At 37.7% G+C, this 22,946-nt stretch overlaps 3 protein-coding genes across 9 annotated transcripts in view; 1 reads left to right on the plus strand and 2 right to left on the minus strand.

Moving 5' to 3' along the window:
* Positions 1–405: 405 nt before the first annotated feature.
* Positions 406–6,286, minus strand: LOC146376227 (uncharacterized). 3 transcript variants are annotated; one of them, XM_084946599.1, is made up of 6 exons: positions 6,158–6,286; positions 5,423–5,495; positions 4,755–4,931; positions 4,517–4,672; positions 2,629–2,721; positions 406–1,622 (listed from the first exon to the last, which is right to left on the minus strand). In XM_084946599.1, the coding sequence occupies exons 1-6, from the start codon at positions 6,241–6,243 to the stop codon at positions 1,305–1,307; spliced, it is 903 nt and encodes a 300-aa protein (XP_084802725.1). In that variant the 5' UTR covers positions 6,244–6,286; the 3' UTR covers positions 406–1,304. The 3 variants fall into 3 exon arrangements, with proteins under 3 accessions (XP_084802725.1, XP_084802727.1, XP_084802726.1); XM_084946601.1 differs by lacking the exon at positions 6,158–6,286 and adding an exon at positions 5,810–5,916 and having other exon boundaries at positions 4,755–4,933; XM_084946600.1 differs by lacking the exon at positions 6,158–6,286 and adding an exon at positions 5,810–5,916 and having other exon boundaries at positions 4,755–5,495.
* Positions 6,287–7,668: 1,382 nt separating this feature from the next.
* On the plus strand, positions 7,669–13,467 carry LOC146376228 (beta-1,3-galactosyl-O-glycosyl-glycoprotein beta-1,6-N-acetylglucosaminyltransferase-like). The gene is made up of 5 exons (XM_084945800.1): positions 7,669–7,751; positions 9,492–9,968; positions 10,072–10,165; positions 10,270–10,674; positions 10,796–13,467. The coding sequence occupies exons 2-5, from the start codon at positions 9,661–9,663 to the stop codon at positions 11,279–11,281; spliced, it is 1,293 nt and encodes a 430-aa protein (XP_084801926.1). The 5' UTR covers positions 7,669–7,751; positions 9,492–9,660; the 3' UTR covers positions 11,282–13,467.
* The window catches only part of LOC146376229 (uncharacterized), a 44,256-nt gene continuing 34,565 nt past the window's right edge, over positions 13,256–22,946 (minus strand). For 4 of the 5 annotated variants that reach the window (XM_084945796.1, XM_084945795.1, XM_084945799.1 and 1 more), the window contains 7 exons: positions 18,990–19,089; positions 18,636–18,767; positions 16,998–17,084; positions 16,723–16,821; positions 15,744–15,785; positions 15,296–15,335; positions 13,256–14,671 (listed from right to left, as the gene is read on the minus strand). In XM_084945796.1, the coding sequence (XP_084801922.1) occupies positions 15,299–15,335; positions 15,744–15,785; positions 16,723–16,821; positions 16,998–17,084; positions 18,636–18,767; positions 18,990–19,089 (497 nt within the window). In that variant the 3' untranslated portion in view covers positions 13,256–14,671; positions 15,296–15,298. The remainder of the gene's footprint in view (positions 14,672–15,295; positions 15,336–15,743; positions 15,786–16,722; positions 16,822–16,997; positions 17,085–18,635; positions 18,768–18,989; positions 19,090–22,946) is intronic. The other variant, XM_084945797.1, reaches the window with a different exon arrangement.

Consider the following 22,946-nt stretch of genomic DNA (forward strand, 5'->3'; position numbering starts at 1 on the left):
TTACGTAAGTGTATTGGCTAAATGTAACTTAATTGCAATGCTTAGCTGATACTTATCTTTGTTGCTTTAAGCCTACATAACTTGTTTAGGCAATATCTTTGTAATACTGTTACTTAGCTGGTACATAACTTTTCTGCTTTAGAAGGACATAACCTGGTTAGGTAGTATCTTTGTAAAACTGTTATGTAGCTGCTACATAACAATTTTATATAATTCAAAAGCAACAAAGTTAAGTAATTTCTATTCAATACAATTACAAATAAATCATTTACACTGGTTACTTCCATACAAAATAGCAAAGTTTCTTAAAAGTTACTTAAAGCAGTTATGTGGAACCACTTGACATAACATTTTTAAGTAAATCTTAGGGAGATCTTTTAGGAAGAAATGAAGACAGCACCCAAATTATCAAACACAATCCTGCCTTTAATAAGCACATTCAGTGCATATAAAATACTTTTTTCCAAGCACAACAGCTTAACACAAAGTGCAATCAATGCAACTTGTTACAAATTCCAAGTGAATATTTTGTGCAGAAAATGTAGATCAGTATAAAGTGCTAACCAACTTGTCGTCAAACTAAAATGATTAAAAAAATTATCCAACAAAGTCCTGTCTTTACTAAGCACATTCAGTGCATATTAAATACTTGTTGACAGACCGAAAAGACTGTAGAGCCGTAGCTTAACACAAAGTGCAATCAATGCAGACAACTTGTTACAACTTTAACTAAATACTTTGTGCATAAAACAATATTTTACTTCAAAGATCAGTGAAGTGCTAACCAACTTGTCTTTCAACTGGTCCAGAAAGCATCCAAATTATCAAAAAAAATCCTACATTTTACAAGACGTTTCAGGAATTATTTTCAAACACTGATAAGCATGAAAGAGCAAACTAAACTCATTTAAAACAGTGAAAATTGGCTGTTTTGTTCAAAAACTGTACTGTAAAACAGTGCTACTCAGTTTTTCAAGTTATGGTTACATCCCAAGTTGCAGACAGCTGCCAAATGTCACATTCTTTGAAATATCAAATCACAGCGGCCTAACCGCTAAAACTTTTTAAAATGTCTGTCATTTTCTGTATGTTGTCAAGTAGCAGTAGAAGAAGTGCAACACCAATTTTTTAAGTAACAGTATTTTGCTAAAATGCAAATGAACATTATTGTTCTCTAAAACTGGTGAATGTTCCCAAGAAACAGTACTGACAATGAAAAAAAGTGTTTATGAACAACTTAACTATACCTGAACGTAAAGCATTCAAACTAAGTTAAGCAATAAGGGCCTCCCGCTTCCTCCTCTTTATTCAAGGAGTTTGTTTCTGAGCACTTGAACTTTGTTTGATAGCTTCTTAGCATCAAGTCCCATCAGTACTTTCTGAAAAAACTCAAAAGTGTACCTGAGGTTGGATGGGTAGCTCATGTTTAAAGTGTAGATCAGGCCGAACAACAACACAACAGCAGTGGCAACATCAGGAAGATCTCTGAGCACAGCGACACCCTCAATTATGATACCAATGTCTTCTGCCGGGTCAAGGTCACGCTCTCCTTCTGGTTTGATGACGTAGATGCCAATGAGCGTCTTCTCCATTTCACTTTCGGCCTCATGGAAGTCCACATCCTAAAAAAATAAAAAAATAAATAAACATAATAATACAAGTTGCAGGGTTTCTTATCAATTAAAGGGATATTCCACCCAAAGTGGAAATTTGTCTATTATCATATTGCCAAGAGTTAGATAAGTGAGAAAAAAGCATTTTGTAACCAGCACAGTACATTTCTGATCTTATACCCATTGTTCCTGGTGAGCTCAATAATCATGTCGACTGCAAATGAAAAGTAAAAAGTAACACGACGGATTTGCAGGAGGAGGCGATTTAGACTTGGGCCTACATTACGGTTATGCCAAAGCACCCTGTAACCCGCCATGGCATAGCAATTGGATACAACAACAGTGGTTGAAAAAGCCTCTGGTTTCCATAAATAAACACATATTCGAATATCCATGCACCATGCAGCGGCGGCTTACAGTGTTGTATGTGGTAACCATAATGTATTCCCAAGTCTAAATCTACTCCTCCAAATCCTTCAAGTTACTTATTACTTTTCATTTAAAGTCGACATGATTATTGAGCTCACCAGGAATAATTCGTACCATTAAAGAGTCATTTGTAACCAAAATGCTTATAGTTCCCATTCACTCCATTTTTTAAATGCTAGGCAAAAGCAAATAGACTGCTGCCGGATCAGGAGAATTATTGCACTGGTTACAAAATTATTTTTTCTCACTTATCTTACTCTGGGTAATATGGTAATAGACCAATTTTCACTTTGGGGTGGAATATCCCTTTAAGCTGCAAAACAGTAGACAGCTCAGAGCGAGATGAGAGGTGTTGGTCCATCATCTAGATTACACGGCAGAACAACAAAGCAGAAAGACAGTACACTCAGCCCACATTACACCCCAACTGTAATGGCAAGGGTCACTCCCGCATAAGCTTGTGCTTTTATATCTCCAATAATGTTCTAATTTTAACTTTTTGTTATAATCTAGTGAATGTGTGTGAGGAAAAATTACCGTCAGTTAAATTTTTATTACTGGAAATCGTTTCTATTTGATTACTTGCCTGATATTCTTTGATCAAGCTGTTCGGATCTTCATTGAGGTAGACTGCAAGTCCTTTCAGCGTACACACTCTTCTCATTGCAACTGTGTCGTTCTGTAAAACATAAAAGCAAATTTGACTTAGCTAAACTTTAAAGACATTTTCAGTTAACTTCAGCAAAATAAATGTATATAATGCTTTGAGAAAAAAAGTCCATGACACACTACAGAAGAACAACAAAATTTAAAATAAAAAAAATTAAGGAAAGAAGGAACATTATCATTTGAAAAAATGTGACGAGCAAAAAAAGGTAACCACAGGATCCCAAAAAAAACAGAAACCCGACCAAAAACAGCAGCATGAAGAATCCAGTGAGGAAGAGGATGAACAAGAGGTCACACGAAAGCCAGCCTGAACAGAGGATATTTTTTTTTAAAGTAAACCACTGAGTCCACTGATCTAAGGCTTAGGAGGAGAGTTCCAGAGTTTGGGGGCCACAGCAGCAATGATCTGTCACTTTTGGTCTTTAGACTGTTGTGCACTACCAGGCTTTGATCACTGGACCTCAGGGACCTGCTGGGGGTGTTGGGACTGAGAAGATCTCCATTGTATGATGGTGCTTGTCCATGTAAGGCCCTAAGGACCAGAACCAGGATCTTGAAATGAACCTTGAAGTTGACCAGCAGCCAGTGACGCTGGAAGAGAAGCGGGGTGACGTGGGTGTGTTTGGAGGACTTGAACAGGAGGTTTTGCAAGGACAAATGAAAAAACAGTTGTAGTACTAAGCCAGGGTTTCCCATAACCCTGGTCCTCAGGGCCCACTGTTCTGCATGTTTTCCATGTCTCTGCTTGAGTTTGGGTCACTGAACTCGTGTGTTGCACAGTGTGTCACGTCTCTAGAGTCCTAAGAGTGTGGCATGGGCAGCCGTGTGCGACGGCCGAAAAAACGCACGGTGTGATCCCGGCACAAAACAACCAACAGCAGAGGACATCCAGGACCACAATCTGAATATTACAGACAACACCAACAAGTACCAGATTCAAAACTGTTTGTAAGGTAAAGCATGTTGGTGCAATAGCTTTACTTTTGAGCTGATTTTATAAGACAGACCATCGCATCATTACAGAGTGATAAATCCGAATCTGTGAGCCGCGTAAATGCGCTTGAGTCCCTCACCTTTGTTCGCTGAACGCACATCAAGCGTTCTTGTCACAGAGGGAAGTCCCCCGTAGTGGAGCCAGAGCAGCGCGCTGCCTCGGTTGACAGCAGAAGTAAATAACACAGGCAGACCATGGGCTGCTCAGCTTGTTTATGATCAACTGGACGGACGCAGTGATACTACGTTCTTTTGGCCGTTAAGAAGACAGATCGCTCGTCTGTTTAGGGACAGTGAGAGACAGCCAGCGGTTCAATTGAGTGGTAAAAACACTCGCAGAGCGGAGCGTGGAGCGGGAGAGACAACAGGTGAGCTCCAAGCTAAAACTACTGTCTGTTTACCATGGTCGCTGCAATTGACGCTGAATGCGTGACCCTGTACGTCACATGCGGGGGGGGGGCGCTCAGAGACCTCCCTTTATCCCGTCTTGGTTTGAAAGGTGCCTGATGGCAGTTTATTCTAGCTTCAGCTTTTCTACTGTAAATGCCAAAATTCTCCCCAGGGAGCCGCGGCAAATCCCGTTTTGGAAACGCTACGGTCCTGTAAAAACAGCTTTTAATTCTGGCAATTTTTTTTATGAAGTATCCAAATCAACTTAAAACTTTATTACTGTGACAACACTATCATGAAAAGGACAAAGAATAAACAATCCCATAATACCAACATTAAACTTTACCTTACAATAGAAGGAGACAACAAAATCATATGTATTAAAAGAGGGAATGAAGCATTCAAAAAAATTAATTCCAAACCTCATCAATTGCAGCCATGATTTCTGTGATCTTGCGTCCAGATGTTCCTCCCTTGTTTCTGAAGACTTTGGTCAGTTTGGTTGTGTTGTTGTCCAGCTGTGCCATAAATGTGGATGTTAGCGGGACCGTAGTGATGCGCTGGAATTCAGCATTTATCTGTAAAATAAACAAATGTTTAGCGTGATGGGTTTAAAATATTGCATGTGGAGTGCATTTGCAGATTAACTGATTCAGTTACCTCACGTGGAGAAAAAAGAGCTGGCCATCGGCTTTTAAAGTCAGCTACGAAGGGCATGTCCTGAAGAATTTCTTGCCTCCGGTGAGGAAAGGTTTGGGCCATTTTTGCTTTGATGGTTTCATCGTTGTTCTTCTTCTTGAACTCTGAAAGCAGCACCAACCTTTCTTCTTCCTGACTCTCTCGGGTTAAAATTAAGTTCTATTACATTTGCCAAATCTTCAGTCTCACTTGTAGTTGTATCGTGATCAATACTTGCACTTATGTCCTCTTCTACAATAGTGTCTGTACTGTCATCAGCTGATGTTTGGCCTACAATAGTGTTAGCAATACCGATTTTAAAGTCTTTTAAGGTATAAGGATTGTGTTTCCTATTTCGATGAGACTTGAATGTACCATAGATATTTGTTTTGAAAGAACAACCCTCAAACATGCAATGCACAGTCTCGTTACATTTTAGATGGTTGTTAATGTGAGAAAAATACTCCTGCTCTGAAGCTATGTTGCAGCAGGAACACAAATGGCAGTTAAATGTTGCCAAACTCACAGACTTGTCTAGAGTTCTTTGGGTATGTGATCTGCTTAAGTGGCTATGTAGAGCATTCCATGTTTTGAAAACACAGACACAATCAGAATAGGCACATGGATACTGCTGTCTACTATGAACTAACCTGTAGTGTTTTAATAACAGAGCTCGTGATGACACCACTTTTTTGCACAATTTGCACTGCCACATCAACGTATCTGGGGGAGAAGCACAAAAGACATTTTCATTACACTGTCCCTGAAAAAACTAAATAATTTGCACATTGTTAATGTTTCATATTAATCAGTTTTATTTTTAATATTGTATGCTACAACAATGAATTTATTGATCTACATCATCACCACTGCATATTGTGTAAATGTGTGTGTAATCTGACATTAAAAGTCGAGTGAGAAATCCCATGGACATTGTACAACATTAATGCAGTTCATCTTACACCAGCTTACTAAATGCTTTCTGCAAGCTACATCAAAACGTAAGCTGAAATATTAGACAGAAAATACACCCTAACCTGTCTGCTAGCGAGGAGCGCTTCTCCACTGTTGTTGGCTAAAGTGCAACGCAGTCAGGCGTCCGAGTATAAACTCGGCGCGAAAGTGCGTGCCGGACCGAATACGCTGCCTGTACCGACGCATACAGACGCTAGCGCTACACTACATTTGGGCTGAAAACAGAGCTTTGCTATTGCAATGGAGTCCCCTCCAAAATCATTTGGAAACTCACCCGCAGCAAGTCCACGTTAGCAAACCTTTACCGGGCAAAACCCTGCCTGTACTCTTTTCTTAGTAGCACTTGCGACATTAACTGACGTGTGAACATATATATGTAGACGGGCTTTACAAGAAAAATGACTTCTTACCTGATTTTTGGACAAAAATGCGGCTGAACCAGTCCACATGGCGAAGAAAAAGCAAGCTTGAGAAAGAGGGTGTTGCGCATGCGCATTGGCCCTTACTTAGGCGGGCTCTGCACGCAGCAGTATGTGCAGAGGGACAAACCTGTGAATTTACTCGACAATGTTACGTTGACACAGTTCAATGACTTTGTGTAACAACAAAAAGTAACAACATTTCATTAAATTTGCACAAACACTTTAAGAATTTTTGCAAAATCGAGTTTATTAAGAACAAACAACAAAATCTACTTTAGTAAAAGCAGAGATAGGCTGAGTTCATTTTTTTGAGTGTAGTCCACAGGGCACATTTGATAAAATTTGGGGTCTCTTTCTGAAAAACTTCTCTAAACTTCAACTTAAGGATGTTCCAGCTGACTAACGGATTTGCTTTTTTTTTTTTTTTTTTCAATTTAATCAACCGATTCGCACTACAACCTGGGTTTGCCTCTTATCTGTAGTTAATTTTATTTAATTTAATAATGGTACAGTACTCTGTTTATAGTAACCATTGTCCTTAATGTAAACATGTAAGAAAAAAAATTGTGTATGTTTCTGTTCTGTGTCCTGGGTACTGTTTGTTTGTATACGTGTCTTTCTGGCTGCTGTTACAACCAAATTTCCCCTTGTGGGACAATTAAAGGATTCTTCTTGTTCTTCATTGAAGAACGGGTTAAAGATACCTTAAATACAATACCTTAAAAGGAAAGGTAGAAGACAATAAATGAGGAAGAAGTTGTTTTGATCGAAACTGTGTTTGACGTATAGACGAAGGTGATATCAGAATAACAGGAAAGGTGGGAGGTAAATGAGGAACTTTGGAATAATATAAATGTAACAGTTCGAAGGACTGCCCTTCGAATCTGCAAGAGGCTTTATGCTGAGCTGATTCCCTCCTGCGTAGGGGTTGAAATAAAGAAGTTGATTGAATTGAAGAAGTCTGTCTCGAGTTGTCTGTTTTTCACCAGGTCAGGAAAAAAAAGGATCAGGAGCGGCATCAGTACGCCCACATAATATATGAAATGCCCTCCATATTTATAATAGAAATAGTTTAGAGTCATGTGATTCTTTTACACTGTTTTCAGGTCCGTTTGCTCTGTGGAAACAGTGTGCGGGCATTATGTGCGGAGAGAACTATCTGGAAGATCAACTTATCTTTCAGAATAAAAGCATTTCATTTCTATTAGAAATATTATCCTGCTGGTTAGATGGGTTTCACTCCCAAGGTCAGGTCTACAGGGAAATAACACTATACTTGCCTGTTCTATCCTAAATATATTTCTATTTGCTCTTACCAAGATCTGTTTGGTATATATTTATTTAACAAACTCTTGTAAGGGCTACAAATCATCACGTGTGAACTAAATGTGTCAGTTGAAAAGATGTTTTTACTCTGAAAAGTACTGACAGGATGTTTTCAGTTTGTTAATGCCCTCACCTACTAAACTGATGAAAACGTGCTCTGCAGGTTACATTTGTCAGAAAGCTTAAAGGAATGCCAAAGCACACAAGGAAAGAAACTGAATAATAGAAAAATAGATTTATTGTGCCAAAACTCCAGGTAAGTTCAAACATCATTTCATGATTTATGCCTGTATGTAGTGTAGTTCAGTTACCTCATAGAATATTTTTACTTTAAAAAAAGAACCTTTTCTTCATTTTCACAAATTCTTGCTGTCTTATTGTGCATGTTACCTTAAAAAACCTATAATTTAAAGTTTTATGTTGGTCCTTGTTCTGACCTGCAGATTAAATACACAGAAATGTTAAATTTTAGTTCACAGATTTAAAATAAATTAGATTTTAGACATTTAACAGGCTTATACTAAAGAAAAAATCTTGTGAATGAAGGGAAATGAATACTTTTATCCATAAAAGAAAAATACTTTAAAAGGGCTAGAAAGAAAAACTGACTTGGCCTTTGTCTGTGAAGGTTCTCAGTCATCCAGGTCATTGTAGTCAAAGGAGCTTGCAAAGAAAAGCGTCTGGACTTCTTTAAGTTGCTTGAAGACGTTTCACCTCTCATCCGAGAAGCTTCTTCAGTTCTAAGGTCAAATGGTGGGGAGTCCCAGATTTAAACCTAGTGGGAGTATCCCCCCACAGAGGGACAAAAGGACCCCCTGATGATCCTCTAATCGCCTGAGCCAAGGTGTGAAACTGGGTGTGGGTCCCAATCAGCCAGGGTTTCGGGTGTGTTCATTGTGAAACCTGGCCCCACCTTATCATGCGAATTCCTGAATTCAGGACTTGACCTTTGTTTTTAATGAATCTAAATCTTCAGTTGCCTTGTTTGTGGTTACAGTACACAGAGTGCTAGGTAACAGTGAATGGAATGTAGTTAAACAACAACAAGAGATGTGTTGTATATTTGAAGTACTCCAGACAGGTAGATTTTTGTTTTTGTTCAAAAACCCGAAAAGGATCAACAAATGACTATGAATTTCTATTACGTGAACACAAGTTCAGCATTACAGATATGAAGAGAATGTACACGTGCCAAGTGTATGTGTAAGATAGTTGTCTAGTTTTCTGTGCACTGATAGAACAAATAAGTCTAGAGAGTTTTATGGTGTTAAAACTACAGAGATTCCCACATATATGGTGTTGCCTGATATTTCAACATGTCATTATTATTTTCTAAAGTTCTTAAAATTTTAGAAGGCAGAGTTTGCAGAAGGGATTTCAGATCAAACAAAAAAAAAAAAAAATCAACCTTGCAGAAAGTGTTAGAGGTGCTCTTTAACATATTTTGATTTTCTTATCGCTTTATGTTGGTTTGAATTTGATAGGGATGCTACAGCTAAAAAAAAAGTTAGCGATTGCTAATTTCTTACTCTTGTTACTACTTTAAAATGTATTAAAATGGCCAAAAATATAAAAATTACAGGTGCATTTAAAAAAGCAACAAAAAACCCCAAAACAAACATGTTGTAAAGGCTCACCTTTCAGCACATTCACTTCACCAGATGCACCTTGTTTCTTTTCCTCACCTTTGATTGGGTGTGGTGCTTGGCCTTAATTGCACTCACCTGTCACTCGTTATATAAGGACTGCACTCACCTACAGCTCACTCTTTCCTCACTCCCACATGGGGCGGCAGCTGAGAGATAGCAGTCCATGTGTGTCTTTCCTTTACCCATTATTCAATAAAACGACAAAACCTGCAAATGATTGATGACTGCTTATTCTCATTCTAATCGGATGAGCCCATGATGATGACTACTTAAACCCTGAGCCTTCCTTCCTCCAAAATAAAACATATATTTCTTTCCTACTAACTCATATTCTCTCATTGTTCCAGGTGCAGTGATGGACAGACTAACCGGCATACCTTTGTGAAAGTAAACTTATCTACGCATTATTAGATATTATTCATTATTATTTTATGGCACCAGAAGTGTCTGTCAGACATTTTAGCAGCTCTCACACACTTTAATTTTATTATATTTGAGATTTGATTACTGTAAATAATGTGGTTTCCAAAACGAGGCTGGCGGCTACGATTATTGCAGTTCATTGCTGTACTGGGATCACTGTGGATGTTTATCCTACTTAGTCAATTGAAAACAGGTAGAAGTGCTGCCTACATCCTCAGGTATCAATGGCTAGAGTATACCGATGATGATGAGAGCCCAGAGAAAGTTTGCAACTGCTCAGCAATCCTGCAGGGAGAGAAGGATGAAATACAGCAAGCCAAATTACTGACCATCAGCAAAGACTTCCAGAAGAGTACTCAGATTCCTGATGAGTATTATATCAATGCAATCAAAGACTGCAGGTTTGTGCTTTAAATCATAGGTTTCACTAATTACCTCTTAGTAACGATTTAAATATATGGAATTTAAAAGCAACACTGCGTTTTCAAAATTTTGAATTTACAGTGAATTCAAGATGAGGAGGAAATATATAACTTTCCCATTAAGCAAGGAAGAAGAGGACTTTCCACTAGCTTACTCTATGGTTGTCCATCACAAGGTATGTATTTTCTATATTTAAAGTTTACTGAAAAGCTCAGCAGTAGGTGTAAAAATGTTTAAATTACTAATTGATGCATTCAATTAAATTCTTTTTATTCATAGGTTCATAGCTTTGAACGACTACTGCGAGCTATCTACGCACCTCAAAATATTTATTGCGTCCATGTGGACAAAAAATCCCCGGCCTCAGTCTTTATTGCCATCAATGCCATTACTTCCTGTTTCCCAAATGTGTTCATGGTCAGCAAGCCTGTGGATGTGGTCTACGCTGGATGGACACGTGTACAGGCTGATCTTAACTGTATGGCTGATCTCTATAACACCAGTACAAACTGGAAATACTTTATCAACCTCTGTGGTCAGGATTTCCCTCTAAAAACAAACTTGGAAATTGTGCAAGCTTTGCGTTCACTGAAAGGAGGTAACAGTTTGGAGTCTGAAGAAATGCCTCAAGGAAAGAAGAAGAGGGTGATGAATGTTTACCAAGTAGTTAATGGACAAATCCAGGTACATCTTTTGGATGTCGTTTATAATGTGTCATGTAGCTATTGATCAATTTACTTTGCTGTTGTAAAAAAACATTGTTTCAGACTTACTTACCATCATATTAATTCTTCAACTGTCCCAGCGAACAGGAAAAACAAAGGATCCAGCTCCCTTCAATCTGCCCATACTATCAGGAAATGCCTACATTGTGGTCAACCGAGGTTACATTCGCAGTGTGTTGGAAGACAAGCGAATACAGGCCCTCATTGAGTGGGCCAAAGACACCTACAGTCCTGATGAGTTTCTGTGGGCAACAATACAACGAATGCCTGGTGTTCCTGGCTCAACATGGCCCAACCGTAAATTTGACATCACAGACATGAATGCAATTGCACGGATGGTGAAGTGGCATTGGCACGAGGGGTCAGAGGGTTCTCTGCAAGCAGTATACCCAGAATGTAAAGGCCATCATGTCAGATCAATATGTGTGTATGGTGCTGGAGACCTGCAGTGGTTGACTGAACAGCATCACCTTTTTGCCAATAAGTTTGATGCAGACAGAGATCCCATTGCTATCTACTGCTTGGAGAAATATCTGAGATACAAGGCACTGATAGAGTTAGTTTAGGTGAAGTGTTAATTAATTATTATGAAAGACAATACTAAAAGATAATTAAACTATAAACACATTCTTCAGTAGTGTTGGGTCATGATTGTCAAAGATGTGTTATAGGTGTTGAGGAGATTTTAGGAATGTACAACAGTTTCTTTATATCTGTTGCTTTAAATGTGGTGTCAGCGCTTTCCTGAGTTGAGGATAAATGGGGTTGGCTGCCCCTATCTCCGTCGGCTGCTGGGGATTGTTATTGTGATTTCCCACCCACATTATCAAGTACATTTTGTTACAAAGACATACAAAAACACTTACACATAACAGGATTTGTTGATTTGTGTATCTATCCTTTTTCACATTTTTTTTTTTTCCTGTTTCAGGTGCTGTATGTTTTTTTTCCTTACATGTGCAGCAGTTGACAATCATCACACTTTTCTATTTGTGGTCTATCCTTTTATATTTTTGTCTATTTTCTCCCCTGTTCATTTCTTTTACTTCTTTTTTTTCACCAGAGGCGCAGATCAGACATCCTTGTCAGATGTTATTGAAAAGAAGCCCACCTCTTCCTCGCTTCCATAGCAAGGAGGGCAGTCTGGTGAGACGCTCACTCATGCTACTCAGAGAACCGGGGTTATATACATAACCTTAACCCTTTAAAGCCAGTAGGAGCAGGCACGCTCTGTTTTGCGTAACTATTTTTAAATCCCGGTAGCACTGCAACCACGTAAGCTAGCGCAATAATTTGTTTTGCATATGAAAGGGAGTCCTACTTACATCTTATGTCATCAGCTTGTCCTAAGTCACAGTTTCCTTCCGCATATAGCTTTGCAAAAACTGTATAAAAAGCACTTGCAGCAACAAAAACACAATATTCCAGAAACAGGCTTTGCAGATCAGATCAGCTGTTTGTAACACTTCCTACGTCCATCAGCGGGAACTATCGCATGTCCTCCATGTCCTGCCCGAAACCGGAAGTGATGTCATTTTGTGGAAATGTAGTTTTTTACCATCAGGGCCTCATGAGTCTATACTGGTGTTTTTAAAAGTTATGTTTGAGTTTATGACTTTCTGTGTCGTTTCTGGGATGCTTAGGACTCATATTGCACTGCTGGAAAAAGTTTGTTTTGATGCACATGCTGTTTTTTTTGCAAATTTGCATTATAATATTTATTTTCGTTTTTCCTGCAGTATATAAAAGTTGGTGTAATTTAAAAATAAAACTATGAAGACACTTAAAATAAATTTCTTGTGGTGGGAAACTATTTTGTGCAACTTTTTTGTATTTACAGTTTTGAGGGTTAAGCCTCTTAAATTTCTCTAACTAGAAATATATGTTAAAAAAACAAAAACGATTTAAAATTTTTTTTGTAGTTTATTGCACTTTTTTGCAATTTATGTAATTACTATGCACTTAATGCAGACATATTATTAAAATTTGGGCTATAATGGTTGTATTGATGTATATCAACTTGAAATGCTCCCAAAAATGGCTCTACAGCATGTAAAAATATAATTTAAGCTCTGGGGTTCTGTCCATATAAATGCGCATAAATGTTTACAGAGTCTTTTGTTAACATGAATGTTCAAGATGTTCAATAAAAATGTTAAGTGCGTATATTCTCCCATTTTCTGTTTGCTCATGCAAAATAAAATGCGATTAATATAGAATAAAATTGAATGATATTTAATCCTGATTAATCAAAATTAATCCACAATAACCCTGTGATGAATCTGATTAAAAATTGTAAGCCATGTGGCTTGCATAGATAAAAACAGTGGGAAGAAAACATTTCCTTTTAACAATAAGAAACTTCTGAAAAGAGGGGGTGGTAGAACATTCCAGGGAGAAATGCTCCTGTAAAACATGTTAAATCAGCCAGCAAAATTCTTTTACATGTAATTAATACCAATTTCCTTTAATATCACTGTTTTCTTTTATTGATCATTTTAATTATTAGTAAATTATTAGAAAAAATAGAGAAAACACTGTTTGAGAGGAACATATTTTTAATGAACTAAGTAATTTTACATATTTTACAACACATGAGTACCATGCAAGCCACAAATAAACAAACATGTACAAATAAATAAAGCGATTATGGTCTAACTTGCACAGTGGACACTTTCTACAAAGTATCTCATTAAGTAATATAGACGGTATTTCCTCACCAGCACCCAAGAATATTTGTCTGTCACACACACACACACACACACACACACACACACACACACACACACACACACACACACACACACACACACACACACACACACACACAAATGTACTGTACCAGCACAGTGCTCTGTTTTTGGGTGTGTGTGCATGTGTCAGAGTAATTTCAAGCTAAAAGCATGCAACACACAACTTCTGCTACAGCACAGCTCCTCTACTTTATTCTCACAGTGATACATGGGTGAAAGCCTTGTAAACATTTCATATAAAGATTGACTGAAGTGCTAAATGAGATGTTGACATAATGTCAATCCTTGCTTTAAATGGAGCGGCCCAGACCTTTGAAAACTATTACAAATCGGGTTGGCCCTTCTATTTCCTGTCAGTGTGGACAGGAGGGATTTATGTGTGCAAACAAAAATGTTAGCAAACAGACGGGATGTTGAAGCATTAACTGAAATAACATGCAGAGTTCATGTTTTCTACTCATTTTAGGACTACATGTATAAAGACAAATACTTCATGTGTACTGAATATTGATTAGCAAGTGGCATCCCGTGGCAGAATGCAGATCTAGTGTCTAACACAGACTGCTGCGTTAGCTTCGTTTTACCTACTGTGACATAATTTAATTTGAAAATACTTCAATAAATGTCTTTAAAGTAAATTACATCTCCTGTAAGCTTAGTGTGCCTCATTTTTGTGGCTTTTTTTAGATGGGATGCTAGTACTACTCAAAAACATCACTGTGGCTTTTGAAAATACGCTACTACAATAACCCAGAGTTAATTATCAATACATGATTGTTGTTAATACATGTAAGTTACAAGCCAATAACAAGTACCCTTAAAGGCAATCTATAATATGAGTTGCATGGTAAACAAAAAAGTTGAAGTAAAAGAAAACAAATGGGGAACATAATAAAGTGCTGAGAGTACTGTATTATAGTATAAAGCATTTCCCTTCAGCACACCACAGTACAGTCTCTGCACCACAACCACAGTATTACTGTATATTCGGAACCCTCAGATCTGAATTAGATTTTTCCTGATGTATTGCACCACAGCATCATCCTCTCTGAGTTACATGTTGTTGTAACAGCTCAGCATGTTTTATACTACAGGCTGGCTTCAAATTCAGAGATGCTGTGCTCAAGTACAGCATAACACGGGGAGGAGAAGAAGGGCAGCAGCCAATTATCTCGTCACACAGCAGAGTTCCCCTTGTTGACTCTAAGGGGAGAGATAAGAAGGAAAAGAAATGATTGCAACATATCCACTTTACAGTAAAACATTTACAGTAAAATAATAGCACAAAAACTACATCCAACTTCCATGTCACGGGTCAGTAGTGTAGAGACGTACTACCTCAGACTAACCAGAGGTGGAAGGAACAGTTTATCTCTGAGAAAATGTGGTGTTTTTAAAAAATTCACCTCCCCCAAATTTCTGATTTTGCAAAAACTAGGTTTTATAACACAGGTCAGAAACAACCATGATATTTAATCAAAATACAGAAGCCTAACCCGTTGTGTTTGGATGTTCTACCACATTTCTACCATACTTGAGGTTTTGCATATACTAGAATTGGAATATTTCAATAAATTTCCCCTTGTTTGTCTCTAACAGTAGTTAGAGACAAATCAGTACTTTCTCAAAAGGACCTGGGCAGGTTTAAAAGCTAACAGCCTAGTTGATCATTCTGGGAAGGATCTGCAAGGCTGGTTCTGGAGGAGGAACTACTTCTAAAGGGTGTTGGCATCCTGTTTGACTAGAATGTTTGTGAATTGAGTGAACTGGGGTGGGTTATTTTTTTTTCAAATATTTCCTGTTAAATGGGAGCAGCTGAGTACTTACCACTTACTCTGCTGCTGTGTCCTGCAATTCTGTGTCCAGTCTGGTTTAGCATTAGGTTGAAAGTCAGAAAGCAAAAGTAAGTGAGGGATGTTAACTGAGCAACTATACTGTCAGTAGACATGCAAAAGCTGGGGATCAGTAGCCTATATCGACACTTGCACTGACAAATGAATTGATAAAAATAAAAACAAGCACTGGTGCTCAAAGGTGAGAGTATTCAAGGTCAAAGCAATGTACTGCAATGCATGGGGTGTAACAGTTTGCCTCAAAATGAGTCAATATTTCAATCATCAAAATGCTTTTTTTTTAAAAATGTGCCTTTGTATTGGATAAGAAGACAGTCAAAGGTCAGTCAAAGGTTAGTCTCAGCATGAGAAAATTAATGAAGGATTTTCAGGGAGAATTAGACATAACCAACTCATAGAAAGAGGCAGATTAAGTGGTTTACCTCGTGCATGCAAATTTGTTCAAACTCCTCTCCTGGTCATACCTTTGGGCAGAAAAATTGTAAACATGCCTAAAGCACTTAAGATGACAATCTGCACTGGTTGGTTTCAATTTTTAAGGAAATTCAGTGAGTTTCCTGAGTAGATTTGCAAAAAACAATTTGTCTCCAAAATGCAATTACAGAAGTAAGAGTATTTGAAGACTTAGATAAATATTCAAACATAGTTGCAACTACAATAATGGTTGTGAAATGCCACATGCACCACACATTAAATATATCGTTGAGGACTTTTATTCTGCACTAGGGGTGTCAAACTCATTTCAGGCTGTGGGCCACAGAACGTCCAATTTAACCTAAAGAAGTCAAAATTGCCTAATAACCTAAAAAAAAAACCCAAACCTGTAAATTGTTTCCCTTTCTTTTTATTTAATGAAGTTTAACTACAAATTAATTAAACCATCTAGTTTTAAAAGTGATGATTAGCAACTTGAGGTGCAATCAGTTTTTCCAGAAAATCTGGTATACACTAGACAAAGGAACCCGTCAAAACAGCTCTCTGGTCTTACACATTAACAAACAAAGGCATGAGTACAGAAAAAAATAAATCATACAATTAAAACAGAGTAATATCTTTGTTTTTAAGAAGGCTTTAAAACTTCTGATTTTTTACTGTATCCAATAGGCTGGAGTGGATTAGTTTCAAGGCCAGTTTTGGGAAAAAGTTTGATTGACGTGTTTAGAACAGAAATGTCAGAAACCGACGGGCTTTCAGTTTTCACTAGATGAAAGAAAGGTAAATTTAATTACACAGGGCTGAACACCAGTCAGGCAAGTTTAACACCCAGAAACTTCACAACAATGTAGTATGTGCAAGATGTGGTTCGGTTGAAGTTTGTTTCCTCTGAAGTCCTTGGCTAAATGCCATGATCAACCATGATCAACAACCAATGGCATTTATGTTAATGACAGGCTGGCTCACCTGACAATGCTGTGAGGTATATGCACATACTCCATAGGAATGATTTCTCCGAGCTCCTGCAGACTATGCACATACTTGATCTTACTGCTGAACTTGGAACTGAAGGAAATAGAAATCAAAAAGAGTTACAGTAAAAAATGGTTTTGCTAAATGCTACATGATAATCCTTTCTAATGAAGATCTCCATGACTTTGACTGCAATTAAATTCTAAATGAATCTGAATGAATTTCAATGGCTGGGAGAGTCGTGCAAATAGCAATTACAACTCTGAGACCTTATGAAGGGTCTGGTAATTCCTAGCAAAGTCCGTATGAACCAGGATGGATGAACAATGATGAACATCTTTAGGTTTTTCTTCAGTCTGCGGGACAAAACAGTCAGAAATTACACAAAAGAGAACTAGAACTAGAATTGCATTGATGACTATAGCTTATCATTGATATCTACTGATACAACGCTTTTCAGACAGGAGTCACAAAGCGCTTTAAAGAAAGTAATCTAAGATTATACAAAATACAAGAAAACAAAGACAAAACAAACATTTTGAAAGAAGAAAATGGAGTACATTAGCAACAGGATTAACAGCAGGAAGATCAGACTGTTTCTTTCACATTTGTGCAGCGTTTTACATTTTTTCTTTTGCTGTTTCTTTTAATGGCAGGAACACGAAAAGAGAGAAAAGCCATGTTCTGCAATAATAAATCATATTACATGCGGGTTTGCTCAGAGAGCCTCCTTATTATATAAAGTTTATTTACACTACTGAACTTATAGTCCACCATTTTATTTGAGTTTGAAATATTTGCGTCAACAAAGCTACCTTCTTACAACATTTAGATTTGGGAATGAAAACTGCATTCTCCTTAGAGTATACACAACTAGAAATACCGTAGAGCAGGGGTGGCCAACACCAGGCCTCGAGAGCCGGTGTCCTGCAGGTTTTAGATATCACCCTGGGTCAACAAATCTGAAACAAATGGTTAGTTCATTACCAGGCCTCTGGAGAACTTCAAGAAATGTTGAGGAGGTAATTTAGCCATTGAAATCAGCTGTGATTGATCAAAGATACATCTAAAACCTACAGGACACCGGCTCTCGAGGCCTGGACTGCTCGAGATTTACGTGAACACGCAGAATCTCGAGGCATGGACGGAGAATCGTTGGCTGTCACCCCCAATGGTTACGTCACCAAATCATAGCCAGTGCATTTCCAGATTGGAAAACCTCCACGTTCAATATAATTATACAAAACTAAACTGATTACAGCACATAGGTTATTTCAATATGGGAAATATTAAAGTAGTGGCTGTTTTGCAGCAGTGAACTTTCATGGTTTACAGCCAACTACCTAATCACACTAAACTACTTGGTCCTTACATCTATGACTGCATTTTTGTCGTTTTAATTTTTCTTTTATAATACGTTTATTGTCAAGACAGATAACAAAAGAAACCGGAAAAGGTAGATTATAAAAAAAACCCTCTAACATCTATTCGACATGACTTTGTGTTAAATTAAAGTTGGCTTAAAAATGCTTTTAAAAATGTTTTTGTCTGTGTGTGCGGTTTGTTTTGGTTTTGCTATGATCGAAAATGTCGAAGCGTGAGTAGTGCGCTGCCAAAGTGTAAAGGTTAATGACGCCAGAAAAATGGTTGCTGCACTGTGGGGATTTTAATAAACTACACTAAACCAGACTGAATTGAATAATTTCACAATGAAGATCAACTACAAGTTTCAATTTAATCAGTTCACTAGATTTTAAAGGTGTTTTTTAGGGTCAACTGAGTTTTTTTTAGAAATCATAATACACACTATCAATGAAAACTTAACATGCATATAATCTGTAATGAAATCACATGGTACATATACTACGGCATTACATTTGCAATAAACATATCTGTGTTAATATTACCTTCTGTCTATCATTTGGTAGCATCTTTTCATCCAGGTAAAACCAGGCATTCTCCTGCGAGGTGTGGCGCCATTTAGATATACAATTATGTAATCCTCAGCCACCATTAATTCCAGTGTACTTATCACATATCTACAAAGAGAAGGAGAACAAAATACAGTGGATTAGACATGTTTATTTATTTTAGACATTATGACTGTAGCAAAGTTTTCTTTTCATCACTTCAATGACATGTGAGAAGCTTTGGTTAGGAGATGATGTACATAAAAACAGAGCTACACACAGACAGCAGCGGCAGAAAGACACGCCAGCGTACGCTAACCCAGAAGCACGGTCATTTTTGAATGTACTTACAGAAAAAGGTTTTCCATGACATAATTGTAATTGTCACAGTTGCTCTCTGGTAGGAAACATGCAGCAAACACAATGATGGCTTTCTGTTCAGCGTAATAACCTGAAACATGAGAGACACAAACATGACTATCACGTTACATGTCAATCATAGAGCACCTGTAGAAAACTTTAATACAAATCATTTTTCTAACATTCTTGTCCGGTTTATAACTAATTCAAGGCCTATCAGTTGAAAAAAGCAATTACTATTATTATTTTTGTGGTTGACACATGGGTCAATGTGAGTGGGACTTTGCTCTCACTATTAAACATTCAGGAAAAAGTTCTTGGCACCTCCCATCAATAAGAAAGTGTCCTCTCCTTAACCCCATCACATATTTATACTTCTCACACTTTATATACTTTTTCAGTCTCAGCCAAACAAGAGTCTAGTCTGACATCTGATAAACTCTGATTACACAGCTAAGTTTTTGGTAATCATCAGAAACCCCAACACACTTTTCTAAACTAGTTTTCATTCTGATTTCAGATCTGATTTTAGTTTTCTTTTCAGTTACATCAACTTTTTAATTATGTGTAATATTAGTTTGCAATGGACTTGCATGCGGTTTTTATTAAACTGCATGCACCAATCAAGTAATTGTTTCAATATTTTCAGTGCGAAGTCAGATAGACACACACTGTGGCATAGATATAATGATCAGCGTCAGTCGGCTACCACTTTTTCTTAGGTTTTTGCTTAGCACAGGGGTCGGCAACCTGCGGCTCTTTAGTCCTTATAGTGCGGCTCCCTGTGGTTTGGGAAAATAAATTAGAAGTATTTAGCTGAAGTGTATTTTGATTATGTTAGTTCTTTTTTTTAACTTGTACTTCTAAATTGGAAGATTATTGTGATAGGGCCTAAATAAATATAAAAATAAAATTATATTCTATTATTTTTTTCATCGCTCAAAAGAAGCGTCACATTCGTGGAAGCCGGTATACCCGTAAACATACCATGGCAGACCCGACGATGTTGACCACGTTTCACACACGGTAGCTGTACGCATACAGCCGGCTGTAGCTTTTCAGCTCACAGCCCGACATACACCAACAATAGCATAGATAGCACAGACGTTAAGGCGGCGAGGCGTGATTGTGGGTGCCGCTCAGGTGCGTCTGCCTCCCCTGCAGCGGCGCTGCAGACCACGCCCCGCCACACACAACCAGGTAAAATACATATTTAGGCTGAATTTTGCAAATATCTATTTTTCATTTTTTAGCAGCATAGTGCTTTTTTTCCAATTATTTTTTAAAAGTCAGGTCAAGGCTCCAAAAGCCCAAAGGCGATATAAGGGTGGCGGCTCACAACAGTTTTTGTTTGCTACATGGATCATTTTAGTTCAGCTGGGTGTCTTTCCTTTTGTTATATTTCTTTAAAAGTTCAAAATGTGTTAATTATATAAATAAAATGCAATTTTCTCTGTAGCACTTCATGGATTTAAGCAACCTGCCTTAGTTGTTCACACAAAGCATAAAGGTAAAAAACAATATATACAGTGTTATCTTCATTTTAGATGTCAGAAAGTATTTGCGGCACCCAGTGTTTTGTTTTGCGTGGAAACCGGGTCCAAATGGCTCTTTGGGTCTTAAAGGTTGCTGACCCCTGGGTTAGCATATGATTTTCTCATGTATACTCTGTCCGGATTGTCGCGTTACGGCATCCAGCAGTTGCTGGCCATCATGCTCTCATTCCCTAAACCTTGGTAGCGCCGTTCCATTAACTGAATGTCCTGATGAAAACACTCGCCCTGTTCATCACTCAAGATTTTATGGAACTCTGCAGGAAGTGTATTTTCAATGACATGCGAAGCCCAGTTTCTGGTAGGGATCACGCAGATGCTGAACTCCTTCTTTGTATGCAGAATACTTGTGGATGCCCAGAAGGTTTTTACAGAGCCACTTGAACACCTCCCAAGATTTGGACTCTGCTGTTGAGAGAGTTTGTTTGAACCCTCCATCCTGCAAAACGGACTTGATCTATGGACCTATAAATATCCCTTCTTTCAATTTTGCAGTGCTTATGTTTGAAATGTTTCCAGCAAGGTATTGAAAGCCTCATGAGTTAACTTTGCCCATGGCCTTCTTCATCAAGCCTAGCTTGATATGGAAAAGTGGCAAAAATATTTATGCAGATCAACCAGAGGGAGAAACTTGACACTGCTTTTTCCTGGCCCATAGGCATCTCATGGCTGACAATGTTCCGCAGTAGATCGGCTTTCCCACAGGCACAGGAATCAGCAGTATTTGGTGAATCCTCCTTGTATTCCCATCAAGATATCAATAACCTTCAGATCACAATGTTCCACTGATGAGTTTTATCTGCAACTGATTCAAGCAGTGTCTTCGTGTTGTCATAGGACTCTTTAGATGAACAGGACGGGCAATCGGCACACTTGGTTTGGCATTTCTGTTATGGAGTAGGACTGCCTTCAAGCTTCTTTGTGAAGAATAAATGAAGAGACACCATTCAGCTGGAACATGCTCTGGTTATGAACTGCTGAAGAGTCCGTTGATGTCATGACAATTGCACAGTGAGCCGTCAGCAGTGAAGAACACTGTCAAGACTTCTGTACCAAATTACAGAAACACCCTTGGCAAGCAAATGCTTCTGCTTACGCCTTCAAGCAAGAAGTTCTCCTTTGTCTTTTGAAAGATTTACAGGGTTCATACGCCTTTTTCAGGGTCAAATTCAAGCACTTTTTAAATGCTTTCAAGATCCCTTTTCAAGCTTTTCCAGCACATCCCCCCCGCCAAAAAAAGAATGCATGTTTCAATTCGCATCACCTCAGTAAGATCATGTGAAAATTAAAACAAATCATCCTAGGTTAACTTCAACACCTTTGTTCCCCTTTTGTTAAGACATAGAAAAACGCACCACACAAAAATACTGCAAAAGGAAACGGTCGCCTTATATGCATATAGTGTATAAACTCAAAATGCACATTTCACTTAAAAATTAAGATGTGAAAACGTGAACAAATCAACTTGTTAGAGATATTCATCTCCTGTTGAAAAAAAAACAAAAAAAGAAATAAGTCTTCTCATCAGATATTGATGCTTCTTTCCTGTATGATGCAAAAAATAGGAGACAGACATTTGTTTGTTTGTTTTTTAAGTTAATTCCCAATAAAATTAACTGTAAGATGTTTAACTACATTGCTGTCTGTATTATTGTTGAAATCCTAAATGATCACCTTTAAAGTGTTTGTGCTAATAACATCATGTACAGTCAGACAGGCATGGAGAACAGCACTGACTGGGAGAGGCTTTCAATAGATCACATAGTTCAATTCAACATATAAGACTTTAAGAATGCACAAGCATCTACTTAAAATCTATTTATTTAATCTATCATCTATAATATTATTATGTACAATTCTAATGTATTAGAATTGTAATGTATTCTAATGTTCATCTCCCTTAGATAAACAGGCAGCCTGAAAGTATGAAATATTCATATACAAAAACATGTGACATCTGACGATAAACACATTTTGAATGAAAGCCGGGGAACTTTGGTAGAACAGAAACAAGTGGCTATTCTTTGTGACCATATGGATCGGTCCCTCATATTACCGTTATTTCACCCAAAGGCACCAAGTTAATACTTTAAAAAGCTGCAGCAATACACACAAATACAAAAACTTGGTGACAACTTTGGGTATAATTGGCAGTTTTTGACTACTTTTGATTTGGCCTCTAAATTTCACCTTTAAAAACTGTTTATCTTGCCAATCTGTTATTTTCTCATTTTTGACATAATGTTTAAGCACAGTTGATCTAATCAGACAAAATTTAAAATACGAGTAGAAAAAAGTTATATTCTTGACTGTAAAAACCAAAAACATGTTTAACGAATCATTTTCATAACTTGAAATGCAAATAGAAATTGTACATTTTTAAAAAATATGCACA

This window comes from Perissodus microlepis, chromosome 12 (genome assembly GCF_051167445.1).
Source record: "Perissodus microlepis isolate ML-2025 ecotype Zambia chromosome 12, ASM5116744v1, whole genome shotgun sequence".
In the NCBI taxonomy this organism is placed as follows: domain Eukaryota; kingdom Metazoa; phylum Chordata; class Actinopteri; order Cichliformes; family Cichlidae; genus Perissodus; species Perissodus microlepis.

What these genes read in the sequence shown, in the direction of transcription:
- LOC146376227 (XM_084946599.1), bottom strand. Translation starts at nt 6,243, where the DNA reads ATGCGCATGCGCAACACCCTCTTTCTCAAGCTTGCTTTTTCTTCGCCA. An exon ending in TCATGGCTGCAATTGATGAG is followed by an intron (nt 2,722 to 4,516) that starts GTTTGGAATTAA and finishes TATGTTTTACAG; the next exon opens with AACGACACAGTTGCAATGAG. An exon ending in GCTTGATCAAAGAATATCAG is followed by an intron (nt 1,623 to 2,628) that starts GCAAGTAATCAA and finishes TTATTTTTTTAG; the next exon opens with GATGTGGACTTCCATGAGGC.
- LOC146376228 (XM_084945800.1), top strand. Translation starts at nt 9,661, where the DNA reads ATGTGGTTTCCAAAACGAGGCTGGCGGCTACGATTATTGCAGTTCATT. An exon ending in AATGCAATCAAAGACTGCAG is followed by an intron (nt 9,969 to 10,071) that starts GTTTGTGCTTTA and finishes TTGAATTTACAG; the next exon opens with TGAATTCAAGATGAGGAGGA. An exon ending in CTATGGTTGTCCATCACAAG is followed by an intron (nt 10,166 to 10,269) that starts GTATGTATTTTC and finishes TTTTATTCATAG; the next exon opens with GTTCATAGCTTTGAACGACT.